The sequence below is a fragment of the Talpa occidentalis genome, unplaced genomic scaffold (genome assembly GCF_014898055.3).
Source record: "Talpa occidentalis isolate TD23 unplaced genomic scaffold, MPIMG_talOcc4v2.1 talOcc4.11, whole genome shotgun sequence".
In the NCBI taxonomy this organism is placed as follows: domain Eukaryota; kingdom Metazoa; phylum Chordata; class Mammalia; order Eulipotyphla; family Talpidae; genus Talpa; species Talpa occidentalis.
The window spans coordinates 38,246,175-38,263,052 of NW_023601104.1; the positions used below are offsets into that span (position 1 = coordinate 38,246,175).

Below are 16,878 nucleotides of genomic sequence, written 5' to 3' on the forward strand. Positions count from 1 at the left end.
AATAGGGTGGGAAAGTGATGAAACTGATATATCCCATTAGTTTTATGTATATAAAGCATATATATGTGTGTGTGTATGTGTTTGTGTGTGTCTATACCACTAGTCATATAAATCTGATCCAATATAACTAATTTAATTGCTATCCCTTTAAATGTTCTTGAGAGTAAATAACATATAAATTCCTTTTCAATTTATTGCAGACAATTTATTGCACATCTGTTGCAAGGTACATATGAAAGTGGTGAGAGTTTAGAAAGGATAGTTTGACCAGTATATACAGTAGCAATATGCATAGAAAGAATGGATGAAATAAAATTTGATCAAATGAGTATATAGGATGGAAGAGCACAAACTGATAGAAAAGTAGAAATCATATTTCCTTCAGGGAAGAAAGGAAGCAGAAATAGAATCATTCATTATGAAAGGAGTTTTTCTGAGATTAGTTTAATGATAAAGCCATAATTAGGAATATTATAATTCAGTGGAAGAAAACTAGTCTATATCTTTTAACTCATTAGTGAAAAGTAATTTGTTTAAGCTCAGATTCTCTAATCTCAAAAACTCACATCAGCTTCTCACATATCCTGCTTTTTCCGAGCAAGTCCACTCCTATCCCACAGCTTCCTCATGGCTGACTTGACTTCTTTGTTCCGAAGAGTGTAGATGAGGGGATTCAGCATGGGGGTGATAACATTGTAGAGTACAGATACCATCTTGTCCACAGAAAAAGAGGAGAAGGGACGAGCATAGATGAAAATACAGGGTCCAAAAAAAAGTGTTACCACCATGAGGTGGGAGCCACAGGTGGAGAGTGCCTTATGCCTTCCCTCTTTGGAGCGAATCCTGACCAGGATAGTAGTGTAGGAAGAAACTAGCACCACAAAGGAACTGGTAGAGATCAACCCACTGTTAGAGACCATTAGCAATTCAATGACAAATGTGTCTGTACAGGCCAGTTTGATGACGGGGGGCACATCACAAAAGAAGTTGTCCACCTGGTTTGGCCCACAAAAGGGCAGGCGGATGGTAAGGATCGTCTGGACAGTAGAGTGGACAAAACCTCCCGTCCAGCAGGCAGCTACCAACACACAGCATAGTCCTCGACTCATGATAGTAGTATAGTGCAGGGGGCGGCAAATGGCAACATAACGATCATAAGCCATGACCGTGAGCAGGAACATCTCAGCTGCCCCTACAAAATGCAGGAAGAAGAGTTGCACAATGCATTGGTCATAAGGAATGAGCTTTGTATTATGAAGAAAGTCAGCCAAGAGCTTAGGGGTAGTTACTGTTGAATAACATAGGTCAAGGAAAGAGAGGTTGCCGAGAAGGAAATACATAGGTGATGAATTCAGATGGCTAGCAGAGGCCACTGTGAGCATGATAAGGACATTGCCTACCCAAGTGCACACATAGAAGAAAAGGAATAATCCAAATAGCCCTGCCTCAGTAGATGGGGATTGTGAGAAGCCAGCCAGCACAAATTCTCTCACTGCTTCTGTTTGATTTTTATCCATTTGACCTGCCTCCACCTAGATCAAAGAAATTAAACAAAGGGCATTAAATGGATGCAATATTTCACACAAAATGTCAACCACCACTTCTTCTCATTTCAAAACACGGTTTTCATCAGGGTGTATCCTGATTGATTCTCCAACAAGCTCCAACCTTGAAACAATGATAAAATAGTCAAGATTTTTTTGAAGCACAAAGTAATCTGGTCCCTTTAACTTCAATTAAATGCATTTCTCTCTCATCAATCAGTATTTTCCTTTGCTCTCCTTTTTTTACATTCAGTCCCAAGACGTATGTTACATTTTCCTGAGATATTAATTTAAAAAATATTTAGGAAAAAAGTAGAACTTGAAGGTAAGATTTAAGATTTCTGTGAATAGACATATGGGGTTTTATTTTGAATAGTAAATCACACTGTGTAGATGGCTTGGCTGCTATAATAATTCTGTGCCCTTTTTCATCAAAATAACTGTGGGCAGTCTGCCCACTGCTGATGACCAGAGGGACAATCATATTTCACTTCAGCCTTCCTGCTAGTTCATTGGCCTAAACCTGTGTTTCTTGAACAATGGGTCAGTTTATGATTTGTCTATAAGGCATTTCTCATCCTAAATCGTACCTGTGCACATTTGGACAGAGATGCCGCTTTTAATGATTTTTATAGAATCATAAAGTTGTTGCTCTTGTACTGAGGTGGATTCTCTCTTTCCATCCAATCAAATTTGATGAAAAGAGACTATTTCTCTGAGATTGAAAAAAAAAAAAAAAAAAAGATGAGCAATTCCGGTATCCTGTGTGTTGGTGGATTTTAGCCAAGAATGTGAGGAAGGGCTGGAATGTCAGCTATGCATCTGTATGAAATGAAATGACTAATAGTCTATTGAAGCTGTGGAGATTCATGAGGTCTGCTATTGACAGTTTCAATTCCACCACACACAATATTTTCAAGAATTAAGACATAATAATTTAAAGCTTAGATATTGTAGAATTTTCTTTCTTAAAGATTATACCTCCACTAAATCTATGAACTGACTCTCTTCATGTAGGCAATTTAACAAGAATAAATTTTTTTAATAAAATTAATTTTAAACTAAACAAAAGTTTAGCTAAGGCAATAAATGTAGCTATTTCTTAATTAAAGTTAGTATGTAAATATTGTATTTATGAGGTTTTCTAGCAATCCAATATATATCAAGAAAAATATGAAGAAAACCCCCAAAATTCAAATATTATTTTTAAAGTAATATTTGCAAAATGATTTATTAACCTGAGGAAGTGGTTATATATAAGGAAAAAAGAGACCAAAAATTTTGAAATATGAACAAATCTAAATACATAGATAAATTAAACTGTAAGCAACGAGACTAAAGGAAAAAGCAGAGAAATATTTATTAATGTTGACTGACAATTGGGTCTTTTTAATTTTTGAAAGTTTCTCATTTTCTACAATGAGCTCAATTATTTTTATAGCAAATATGTAAACTTTCTTTGATTTTATATGGTTATGCATATCCATAAGTCTCATGAATTGCTACTTAATTTTTATATGAAAAAATTGAATAATTGGGATTTGTTCATTTTTTGCAACTGAGCTACAAATTTACAGTTACCAAATATCAGGTAAAAATTTCCCTTAATTGTAATCCATGTAATTAGTTTTGAATGTAGTAGTTGTTGTCTAGGTATAATATCAAACAACCTCAGATTTATTAAAAGCAAATTTTAATAATGGTTTTGTTATGCAAGAAATACTTCACTTTTTAATTTTCCATGTTTTAAATTTTTTATTACAAAAATGATTATTGCCTAGATCTGAAAACATGAAGAAAATAATCATCATCTAATGCTAAGAGGAAAACAAAGGATACTTTAGCTAGCCATATAGTCCTAAAACCTTTTCTGAATGCATCATTTGATTTTATAATTGATATTAAACTTGCAATATTATGTACTACTGAAAAATACACAATTACCATTAAATACTGGCTCTGCAAATGGGTAAAGATGACTGGAACATGAAGTAAGGTATTCAGTGCAATAGACTTTAAGTCAAACAATACAAACCTTCTGTTTGTAGAGGCTAGATTCGTAGGTCCTGCTGTCACAGATGACTGGAATACTAACTGTAAAACCACTCAAGATACTACAGCTCAAGAAAATAAATAAAATAGATGGAATACCCTGGTTACACTGGCCATCATTAGGAACTTTTGATGTTTAGGGATTTGGGGATTCAGGTACTCACAATCAAATCACATGGGGAATCATTAAAAAAAAATAATCACAACCTTTCACCACAAATGGAACACAGATGTGTGTGTGTGTTGGAGTGATCATGGGATGTGACAGTAAAAGAAAAAAATGATAGTTACATTAATGTCTCCTGGTTTTATTGAGTGGTAAGTTCCCTGACCCACAGGACAGAGATTGATGGGACAGATGCAAAGTGAACATTTAGGGAAGTATGGAGAGAGGATCCTTGCCAAAGCCCATGCCCCTTAGCTTTTGCTGTTTTTCTCCACATGAAGCGCTTTCACTAGTGATCATTTTTTACTTTAGATTTTATATATTTTATATTACCAAGTTACAGAAAACTATAAAGTACAAATAAAAATCTCCCCTTTCTTCCATTGACAAAACCATGCCAGTGTGGGGAAGGGGAGGTATAGGTGGGAAGAAAGAGAAGAAAAGAGAACGGAGGGAAAGGGATGGGGAAAGAGGAGAGAAGGCAAAGATTCATGGATATATACTTTTATGTACTGTATGCAGCTCTCATTCTTTTGTAACCGATTCATAATATTTTAAAAACATGGATATGTTATAATAAAATTATTGATGGGAATGTAGAGCATCTATTATTTTAACAATACTCAAATAATAATGCAATAAACAAGTTTGGATTTTGAATTTCAAATTATATTTCTAATTCCTTACACATTTATTGAATATTTATAAGAGACATAGATGGAAAATGAAATTTATAAGACAAATGTTAACAATATTTTTCCTCCTGAAAATGCTGCTCTAATTTACACTCCACGAGTAAAATATATAGTGATATTTTTACACTGTAACACTGGATAGTACCAAGCTTTATTTGATTTCTTTTTGAAAACATTCCATCATTTATTAGCTACGTTTCCCTATTAAAATAGTTACAAATTTAGTATAAGCAACATGGAATTTTGCATAAAATGACAACACACCTTAATGTAAATATTTTGCATCTCATTGTATTTTACAAATTTAGGTTTAAGTCATGTGTATATTAAATCATTGTAGAGATGATTTGTACAATTCCACTTATTTTTAATGTGACAGAGAAAATAGACAAGAATAGAAAACCTCCATTTTTCTAAATGAAGCAACAAAGCATAAGACCAGTTTTCACTATCAGAATTCAATGTGGATCTCTGCATTCTAGGTGTTTTTTCTGTTTTCAGGTTATTCACCAGCTAATAATTAAAAGGTTATTCCCACAAAGTTCTTTATTGCTACTGGAAACAGTCCACTTCATCCATATTCCATTTATCCTTTTTGAGCCTATGCCATGACTTGTAAGGAGAGTTGATCTTTTTTTTTTTTTTGTATTATTTGCTTTTGAGATAACATTGGTTTACAATACTGTGTATGATTGAGAAGTATAGGTTCACACCTCTTCAGATGTGTATTACCACATCACACCTACCTCCAAAGCACCCATATATTGGACCACCTCCATCCTTTGCTCCCCGCTTTGCCCTACTCCCTTTAGTAGTTGCAATTCTAAAATCAGATTTCTAAGATTTCTTTTGGTTTTGTTTGTCTGGACCCTTGATTTCTTCTTTCTATTCCCCTTACAAATGAAATAATCTAGTGAAATAATCTAGTATCTTCTCTCTTATTTGCTAAGCATAACCACCTCCAATTCCATTCTTCCATTCATGTTTGCACAAATGGCAGCTCATTTTTTTTTATCACTGAGTAGTATTACATTGTGTATATATACCATGTCTTCTTAATCCATTCATCTGTTATTTGGCACATAAATTGTCTCCATAACTTGGATATTGTAGATAGAACTGCAATGAACATAGGAGTGCATATATCCCGTAGATTTAGCATTTTGCTTTTTTTTTTTTTTGTAAATAAGATTGGAAGTGTTGGATCATTTGGTAGATATATTTTTAACATATTGAGAAATTTCCATACTACTATGGAAATGCTATCCACAGGGGCTGGACTACTCTACATGCCCATAAACAGTGTACAAGTGTTCCCTTTTCTCTACATCCTCTCAACACTTGTTGTTTCTGGTCCTTTTGATGAGTCTTCTCACAACTGTGAGGTTGTATCTCACTGTAGTTTTGATTAGCATTTCGCTGATGGTTAGTGATAGTGAGCAGTTTCTCATGTGCCTACTGACCATCTGATGTCCCTGTTAGAGAAGTACCTATTTAGCCCTTCTGCCTATTTTTTTTAAAGATTTATCCATTTATTTATACAAGCACTGGGTACTGTCAAAAGCATGGGAGGGTGAGAGAATTCACCAGAGCCAGAGGGGAGAGCAGAGCAGGCAGATTGATGAAGTACACTGCTGAGGGGAGGAGCGGGCGCAGCAGGAGGGGTCTGCGCGCCATGTGGGACCCTCGCCTGGTGGCCGGGGATTGAACCAGTGCTGCAGAGGCTGTGGGCAGCTTCACAACCCAGCACTCAACCGCTGCGCCACTGGGGAGGCCCTCTTCTGCCTATTTTTTGATTGGATATTTGTTTCCTTTATTTTTTTGAGTTACATGAGAACTTTGCATATTAGTTCCTTGTCAGATGTGTAAACATTTTCCCCACTTGGTAAAGTGTTGATTCATCTTAATGATAATTTCTTTCATTGCACAGATGCTTTTTAGTTTTATGTAGTCTCATATGTTTACTTTTGCTTTTGTTTCCCTTGCTGATGGAGTCAGGTCCCCAAAGATATCCATGAATAATGGAGTGTTTTGGTATCCCTGAAGCACTGTATTTTGACTGTGTTTTCTTCTATGTATCATTTCATGTGTAACATCCAACTCTAATTCATTTTGAGTCAATTCTGTTGCATGATGTGAAGTAGTGATTTAGTTTCATTGCTTTGCATATTGTTATCCAGTTTCCCCAACACCATTTGTTGCAGGGACTTTCCTTATTCTATGGTATAATATTAACTCCTTTGTCATAGAGTAATTGGCCGTATAAATGTGATTTATTTTTGGCTCTCAATTTTATTCCATTGATTTGTGTGTCTGTTTTTATTCTGATACCATACTGTTTTGATTACTATAACTTGTTAATATACAGCTTGAAATCTAGACGTGTGACTAAATCTGATATAAGACAAGGGTGTCCACTGTCAACACTGCTATTCAACATAGTACTGCAAATTCAAGCTAGAGGAATTAGAGAAGAGAAGCTGTAAAAGGAATCCAAATTGGAAAAGAAGAAGTAAAGTTATCATTATTTGCAAATGACATAATAATGTATGTAAAGATTCTTTAGGATTCCATGGAAAAAAGTAAATGAAACAATTATTCAGTTTAGCAGAGTGGCGGAGTGTAAAATCAACACATATAAATCAGTTGCTTTCCTATGTGCAAACAATGAGATAGAAGAGGAAGAAATTAAGAAGGTGCTCACATTTACAGTTACACCAAAAAAATTGCACCTAGTAGTAAATTTAACAAAGGAGGTAAAAGGTCAATAAAAAGAAACTGTTGGAAGGAATAGGAGGAGACACAAAGAAATGGAAAAAATAGTCTCTGCTCAGGGATTGGAAAAATCAACATTGTCAAAATGGCCATCCTACTCAAGGCAATATACAATTTCAACAATCCCAATAAAAATATCAGTGGCATTTTTCAAAGAACTGGAACAAACACTACTGAAACTCATATGGAAACAGTCTGGTACTGCCAATGTATAGAATTGAGAGTCCAGAAATTCACCCACACTTATATGAACGGTTAATCAATGACAAAATAGCCAAGAGCAAACACTGAAACAAGGATACTCTCATCAATAAATGTTGGGAAAATTGGACAGCTGCATGCAAAAAAATGGAACTACACCACTAATCTCAAACCATACAACAAAATCAATTCAAAATGGATAAAATATTTGGATATGAAACCTGAAACATAAAATACATAGAAGAAATATTTTACAGCATGAGATTTAGTGATGCCTTTAGGGATTCATCCCAAACAGCAAAAAAAAAAAAGAGAGAGAGAGAGAGATTGAGAGAGAGAGAGAAGAAACACACAACTGGAACTACATCAAACTAAAACAGCTTCCTCCCAGTGAAAGAAGCCATAACTAAAATCAAAGGACAGTCAGTCTACTGAATGGAAGGAAAATACGTGCAAGGCATCCATCTGAAAAAAGGGACTGATAACAGAGAACTCATAATACTAAATAATAAAAAACCTCAAAAAATGGGCAGAAGAATAGACATTTCTCCAAAGAAGACAGACAGACTACAAATAGGCACATGAAAAAATGTTCACCTTCATTCGTTATTAGAGAAATACAAATGAAGACCACAAGAAGATACCATCTCACACCTGTGAGAATGGCTCATATGAAAAGAACTAGAAATAACAAGCTCTGGTGAGGATGTGGAGAAAAGGAAACCCTCCTAACACTGGTAGTGGGAATGCAAACTGGTCCAGCCACTATGGAAAGCATTAGGGAAGTGTCTCAAAAAAATAAAAATGGATCTGCCACTCAACCCAGTAATTACATTCCTAAGCATCTACCCAAATTTCAAAAACACTATTGCAAGATCAAAGGTGCATGCCCATGTGTACTGCAGCACTCTGTAGCTAAATTGTGGAAAGAACCTAGGTGCCCCAAAACATATGAGTGGATCAAGAAGATGTAGTATATATACAAAATGGAAAATTACTCACCAAACAAAAAAGATAAACTCATGCCATTTGTGGCAACGTGGACGGAGTTGTAAGGGATAATCTTAAGTGAGATAAGTCAGAAGAAAAAAGGCAAATACTTGATGGTATCATTAACATGTGGAATATAGAGTAACCAGATTAGGAGTAAAATAAAGACAAGCTAAAAACTAACCCTTGATAGCTGACTACAGAACTGAAGCACCGAAGGGGAAGGGGTGTTTAAGAATAAAGAGGAAAGGAAGCACAATAGACTATGTTGGTGGTCTGTAAGAGTATTTGGTGGTGGGCCTACTACTGTGGTAATACATGATGGGGGTATCCAACCATTACAGCAACTAATTTTTAAAAATATAGAAGTGTGATACCTTTGTTCTTATTTTCGGTTAGGATTGCTTTGGCTGTTTGGGATCTTTTGTGGTTCCATGTAAAGTTCAATAAGGTTTTGCTCTATTTCTTTGAAGAATTCCATTGAAATTTTGATTGGAATTTCATTGACTAGGTATATTGCATTGTGTAAGATGGCCATATTAATAATATTAATTCTTCCAATCCATGAATGGGGAATATCTTTCCATTTCTTTGTGGCATGTTTTTATTTAACAGTGTCTTATAGTTTTCATTATATAGATATTTTGACTCCTTTGTTAAATATATTCTTAGGTCTTTAATTCCTTTTGATGTGATTGTGAATGTCTTCAAGTGATTCTAGGGAGTAATTGTGTGAATAACTTCTACGGAGGGATTGTTTTCTTGATTTCCTCCTCTTCTAGTTCATTGTTTCCATATAGGAACACAACTGATTTTTGTGTTTTGATTTCATAGCCTGCCACTCCACAGCAGTGATATATTGTTTCTAATAGTGTTTTAATGGAGTCTTTAGAGTTGTCTATGTGTATTATCATGTCCTGGCAAATCAGTGATTGTTTCACTTCTTTTCCAGTTTGGATTGCTTTTATATATTGCATTTGCCCAATTGCTTAGCGAGAATGTCCAAAATTAAGTTGAATAGTAGTGGTGAAAGTGGCCCTCTTGATCTTCTACCTCATCTCTCTAGGAAAAACTGAATGAAATTTCAAATGGTATATTGCCTACACCCTGTTATTTTCTGTTGTCATTAGCAACTAGAAGACAAGGAAATTTACTTGTACTTTGAGTGCAAAAATTTAAGTAACAGTTTTTGTGAGCATAACCAACATTGAAATATCTTTAAATATGATTCATATTTGCCATAAGAACTTATTAAAGTATTGTATATCAACTGAAATCTTAATAGATAATAAGATCTCATAGATTAGAAATTGATATATAGGGCAATGTTGCATTGGATCAAGGAAAATACTATAAGTACTTGGTTCTTTATATTTCTTGGTAAAAGATGGCAGATTTTCAGTTACCCTTTTCCAGTGTATTTTTACAGAAGAGTATGTTCTAAAAGAAAATCTAATAAACGTCCATTTTTATAATGGCTAATAATATATTTTAAAATGGATATAAGACTAATTCCCATAACCTAACACAATGAAACTAAAATCAATTATTTGCATACATTATTTAAACAATTGGATATTGTCCTCAAGTCAATTTGACATATTTCTCTCAAAATAGAGCAAATAATATGAAACAGAATTTTCTTTAATAGCTTTGTATAGCACAAATAGTTGCCACATGGTTCTGTTATTCACTCCTTACTCATTCACTGATCGAGCCAAAATTGTTTCTTGTTGTACACACCAGTTTAATGTCCATACTAACTTTGATTATAAACCTTGTTATGACAGGAAAGTTTTCACTTTTATTTATTATATCCAGATATTTCAAAGACCCAAAGTCATTGGTTATAGTTTTTTGCTATTTATAAACACTCAGAATGATACAACACAAAGAAAGGCATCTCTATTAATGAGTAATATTTTGTAAGACAATTTCTAATGAAAATCTATTGCATATGAGTAGATTAAAAATGTGTGCTGTGTATACACATTGGACTACAACTCATCTATTAAAAAAAAAAAGATAAACTCGTAGCATTTGCAAAAATATGGATGGAATTGGAGGGAATTATGCTCAGCAAATTAAGACAGAAAGACAGGGACATATACCCATAGTGTCACTTATGCGTACTATGGTGAAGGACTACAGGTCTCTTGGTAGTGAGTATAGATTGGTAACAACACTTTATACCTCAACTCATATAGTTTTGTAAACCAGTGATACCTAAATAAATAAATATTCCAATGTAAATAACTGCTCTAGGTTTGTGAATAAAGTCATCCTTTTAGGCTTTTCATACCTGAGAGATTCAAATCCTTCACTTTTCAGTGTATCTATTAAGAGAATGAATGAAGCACCTTTTCTATGAATTAATATGACAAAATACATACTGGTTTTACATCTGATATAATGTTACCTACATCTTAAAGGATGAATTCTTACATGATCATATTCTATTATTTGGAAATATTCCACTCTATAATATGGATTAATATTGTATTTAGAATCTTTGTATCTGTGATTATCATACCTAAGTACTCAACAATTTGAGGATCATTACATTATGCACATTTTTATTCATAAAATGTTAATTTAGAATATTGAACCATTAAAATGCATTATCAAAGTGGTTAAATATATGAGAAACTTTCTTAGGTATATTTCCTATGTTAAATAATTTTACTCAGAGCTAGAGAATGCCTCTCTCAGTTGTGTTGAGCTTAGGGTAAGGCAAACAAATTGGAATTAAGATAACTAGTCAAAATTATAAAAAAGAACATTTAATGCAGTTAAATGCATTGTTTTAATCTCTGTGTTAATCATGTTAACTTGTATCCATAAACTTTCCCCTAAGTTTAGAAACAATTTCATGATAGTCACAGATTTGCTTTTATCATAAGAGAGATTACTTTTAGATGAAGAGCACACTTATACCTGCTCAAAGCACTGAATTTGTTTCTATTTCCCTCTTTATTCCAAAGGAAAACTCTGAATTAGAATCTGAAATAAATTCTAACATGCTAAGTAAAGAACAGCTACGACATCAGATTAAATCACATTCTAAATTCCTTCTCTAGAAAGTCACTCCCCAAAGATGGCTGTCATGAAAGTAATAGCGCTCCTATTTTAATCGTTCATTTGCTTCTCTCTAGATCATGAGATTATGAATCTCCTTCTACTTGTTATGTGTTGCTTTTTCCTTTTATATAAACAAGAGAACTGCAGAGGCCAAATCCAAGAGCATCCATGACTGATTTCATGATCCTATAATGTTCTTGCTCCTAAAATTCATGTTAGCAGTTCATGAATTTCCAAAATACTTCATGGAACTCAATTATATTTGTTTTTTTTTTTGAGATCCAAGACTAGAATTTCATTTTTGTGGAAAACAGCATCCAACCACATAATATTTTCTGATACCCATCTTATGCCTTCAAGTAAGGTGAACTCACATGACCCCGAGCCCCCTATTTCCTTCTTCCACCTTTTTGTAATTTCATATCTTATCACTTTGTGAATTATGAAAACATTGTTTCTCCAGAGTCAATGCCAAGGTTTTATGTGAGAATTTATTTAAAAAATGTTACTTTGGAAATTTGCTAGAATTCTTAAAGAAGTTTGCCAGGTCCTCCTTTGTATTCCTACACTATTCATATATAAAGGGAGTTCAGAACTTAAGTCAGGGAAGGTATGTATTCATTCAATAAAACTTCAACTGGTATATTGCCTGTTCTTTCTGTTACTTTTATGGCTTAGAAGACAAATTTAATTCTTTTCATACTTTGATTGCAAAATTTGAGAATAGCCTTTGTGAGCATAAGCAATTTTGACATATCTTTATAAATGATATTTATTTGATGAAAGTATCTATTAAGGAATTTTATATCAACTATAATCTTAATGAAGAACAGCATCACATAGATTAAGAAATGAGTGTGTTATGAAGGGCAATATTAGGTTGATGTAAAGGACAATATAGAGCTAAACTTTCTTGTAAAAACATGGCAGATTGTCAGTTACTCTTTTTGTATTGGAAACGGTGATTGACATTAACCTATTTTCCTGATATGTTATTTGTCTCATTTATTTGAAGCACTTTGAATAATCTGAACGCTATTCTTTCATTTGGAGTTATTTTAACATTTCCCCCATTGTTTATAGCATCATTTGTTTTTTAGAAGTTTTTAAAAATTATATTAAAATTATAGTTAAAAATATGTCAGTTCCTTAACAATTTGATTTTTCTATCACTAGTTTAAAGTTTTCCAATTGGAAATACCAATGGTTTTCTTCATACATTTCAATATATTTTTCTATTTATTCTATATTTAAATTTTGCTATTCAATTCATATTCTAGTATTTAATTCAATATGGAATTTTTGTGTATATTACATAGGTAGCTTTTAAACATTAGAAAAAGTTAATAGACACATATCACACATTGATATTTTAGATAGAAAATATTTGTAAAAATCCATTTCATCTCTCTATATAGTGAAATATAGATTTCACTTTCTTATGTAATCAGTTATAGTGAACAGAAAAAGAAATGAGAAGGTACACAGAAAACTGGGAGGAAGGAAGAGAAAGAATTTGATGGTATTAAAGGAAACTAAACACCAGTCAGATTATAATCGCAGTTGAATAAAGTGTAGACATAGAATTACAAAAGTGTTTAGGCACACACACACACACACACACACACACACACACTTATAGAAAGAAACAAAATGAGCAAAGGAAAGTATGTAGATGCTAAGATATTTGGAGGCATAACTGGAAGCACAGAGAAATGATTAGAATGATAACAGGAACATATAAAGAGAGAAAACCCAAAGTCAATCAAAGTCAATGAAAAAAACAACAGAGAATTGTTGAGGACATAGGTGGCTGTGATTATATAATGCTCTGCCATTACCTCAATGCAGGGCATCAGTCTGGATTATTTTCTGTAATTCCTTTGGGATTTGGATGAAATGACTGGTTTAGAAAAATTCTTCCAAAGTATGAATCCCTTGCTTTTCAAATTTCAAACCTTATTTTTTAAGGTAAGATTTTTCTTAGTTTTAACATTTCAGAGAGTTTTATGATTTACCATTGATTTATAATAAAATAACATGTTTTTTAAAAGGCATGTATTTTACTAAATTTAAAGTACTGAAAGTGTAATTATTAATACTCGATAATTTCCTTTCAATTTTTTCTTGCTTGCTTTTTTTTTAAAGATTTATTTATTTCTATACAAGAACCAGGGTACAGGCCAGATGAGTGGGAGAGTGAGAGGATTCACCAGAGACAGAGTGGGGAACAGAACAGGCAGACTGAAGAAATACACTGCTGAAGGGAGCAGCAGGCAAGACAGGAGAGGTCTGCTTCACCATGTGGGAATCTCCCTGGCTGGCTGGAATGAAACCTGAGCTGCAGAGGCTGTGTGCATCTTCACAGTGTGGTGCTCAACCACCGGTGCCACCAGGGAGGCCCTCTTGCTTGCATTTTTTAACTTAAAAATAATTTATTTTTAAATGGTGCTGGGAAAACTGGGTCACTACATGCAAAAGAGTGAAGCTTGACCACTACCTCACACCATGCACAAAAACCAACTCAAAATGGATTAAAGAACTAGACATAAGACCTGAAACCATAAAATACAGAGAAGAAAATATAGGCGAAACACTACATGATATGCACCTTAAAGACATCTTTACAGACACATCACCCAAAGCAGTGATAGTGAAGGCAAAGATCAACAGCTGGGACTACATCAAATTAAAGAGCTTCTGCACAGCAAAAGAGACAATAACCAAAACAAAGAGAAACCCCACCAACTGGGAGAACATTTTTGCACACAACACTAATGATAAAGGACTGATCACAAAAATCTACAAAGAGCTGATGAGACTCAACAAAAACAAAGAAAATAATCCAGTCAAAAAATGGGCAGAAGAGCTAAAAAGAAACTTCTCTGAAGAGGAAATGCAAATGGCCAACAGGCATATGAATAAATGTTCAACATCACTTGTAATCAGGGAAATGCAAATCAAAACTACCATGCGATACCATCTTACACCAGTGAGAATGGCACATATTAAAAAAAACTAGCAACAACAAATGTTGGCGAGGATGTAGAGAAAAAGGAACTCTTCTGCACTGTGGTGGGAGTGCAAACTGGTCCAACCACTATGGAGAGCTGTGTGGAGATTTCTTGACCTACTAAACATAGAGCTTCCATATGATCCAGCAATTCCACTCCTAGGTATTTACCCAAAGGACACAGAAACATCAATTCCAAAGAACACCTGCACCCCTATGTTTATAGCAGCACTGTTTACAATAGCTAAGCTTTGGAAACAACCTAAATGCCCAAAAATAGATGACTGGATCAAGAAGATGTGGTACATATACACCATGGAATATTACTCAGCATTCAAAAAAGATAAACACATGCAATTTGCAGTAACATGGATGGCGCTGGAAGGGATCATGCTCAGCGAAATAAGCCAAAGAGAAAAAGAAAAATACCAGATGGTCTCACTCATAGCAGGAATCTAGAAAACTTAAATAAGGGACCAGGAAAAAGAATAACTATAAGAATGTAAAAATCAAAATCAACAAACAACTATGAACCAGAGACACTCTATGGGTGGTGGAGGGTGGGGAGGGAAGGAATTGGGGTCAAAATAAGGGGGTTGCAATTGTATGGGGAATATAAAAATAAAATTTATAATTAAAAAATATTATAATATCATAAAAAAAAAGAATTTTCTTAGAGAGAGCTGTAATTAGGATAAAGCATGTGCTGTCTTTCCTCAGTCAACATTTTGTGCCTTCTTCTGGTTAGAAGACAGGACCAGTGACTCCAGGGACTGTTCAAATTACAAAATTGTTAGATTTGTCTCTGCAACTTCTTGAAGAACATTAATATCTCATTATCATCACTGAAATCTCTCTCATTCTACAAACAGACTCTGGAAGAGTAATAGTCCTCTCTCCCCAGAACTTGGAAACCACAAATCTACAACTTCTTTCCTGGTTTATGGATTCTGAATATTTCGTATAAATTAAATCATATAAGGCTCTTTAACACAGCATTGTATTTACAAGATTAATTTATTTTATAGCATTTATAAGTATGTCATTCCTCTTTATTATTGAACAACACCCTATTGTATGGATATACTACTTTTTGTTTATCCATTCTACAATTGAGAGACATTTGACTTCTGTCCATTATTGGGCTATTATATGCTAAACAAGTTTTTGTTTGAACATATGTTTTCACTTCCCTAGGGTTTGACCCTTGGAATAGAATATAACAGGCTGAATAATGTTACCACAATATACCTACTTCCTAACCCCTGAACCTATAACTGTATTACCCTATATAACAAAAGAATTTGCAGTTGTTATCTAGGATGTGGAACTTGAGATGGGAAAATTTTCCTGGTAAGCCCCATCAAATCATGTATGTCCTTATGGACAACCTTTGCCAGCTGCAGTAGAATGGAGAGAAATAACACAAATGCAGCATTGCTTTCTTTGAAGACAGAGGAAGTAGTTCATTAGCCCAACATTTCTGATGGCTTCTAGAACCTAGAAAATGCAAGCTAATAGATTTTCCCCTGGAGTTTTAAGAATAGTACACAACCATGCAGACACTTTAACTTTCACCAGATAAATCCCATTTGCACTTCATACAAGCAGGCTTTAAAGACATTCAGTTGTTAAAGCCTCTGTGCTCATGGTAATTTATTGTGGCAGCAAGGTAAAACTAATAAACAACAGAATTCCACTCAACAATAAAAAAAACCTATTGCTAAGTGCCCCAACATATAATGATTTCAAAAACTTACATAGAATACAAGGACAGACAAAAATGAGTAATTACATTTTTTAAAATTAACTTTTTAAAAAACATCATTATTCATTTTTTGTACAGTAAAGGTTTCTCCCCTCAGGAGTAATCCTCATGGTTCTCCTACTTTTTCCTTTTTTTTAAAGGTTTATTTTTATTTACTTATGCACACAAGTACTGGGGTGTAGACCAGAGGTGTGGGGAATGAGAGGATTTACCAGAGACAGAGTGGGGAGCAGAAGAGGCGGATATAGTGAAATACACTGCTGAGCACAGCAGTGAGTAGGGCAGGAGAGGTCTGCTGCACCATGTGGGTCAACTCCCTGGCAGGGGATCGAACTCATGATGTAGTGGTTGGTGATAGCTTGATAGTGCTGAGACTTTATCCTTTGCACCACCATGGCAGGCTCCACTTCTCTTTTTTTTTTAAATTTATTTATTTTCTTACACTGCTGTTTATTTTGTGTGGTTTGTATGTAATGGTTTCTAGTTCTTGTTGTTTTCCCACCGTCATGTCACCTATGATTCATCACCATACTCCCTGTGCTTTTCCTGCCCCTGTCTTGCCCCCTCTTTCTCCTCCTCCCCTGCTATATGCC

At 34.2% G+C, this 16,878-nt stretch overlaps 1 protein-coding gene across 1 annotated transcript; it reads right to left on the reverse strand.

Moving 5' to 3' along the window:
* Positions 1-575: 575 nt before the first annotated feature.
* Positions 576-1,517, reverse strand: LOC119237984 (olfactory receptor 4Q2). The gene has a single exon (XM_037501791.1). It carries the CDS (start codon positions 1,515-1,517, stop codon positions 576-578), a length of 942 nt encoding a protein of 313 aa, XP_037357688.1.
* Positions 1,518-16,878: the final 15,361 nt, after the last annotated feature.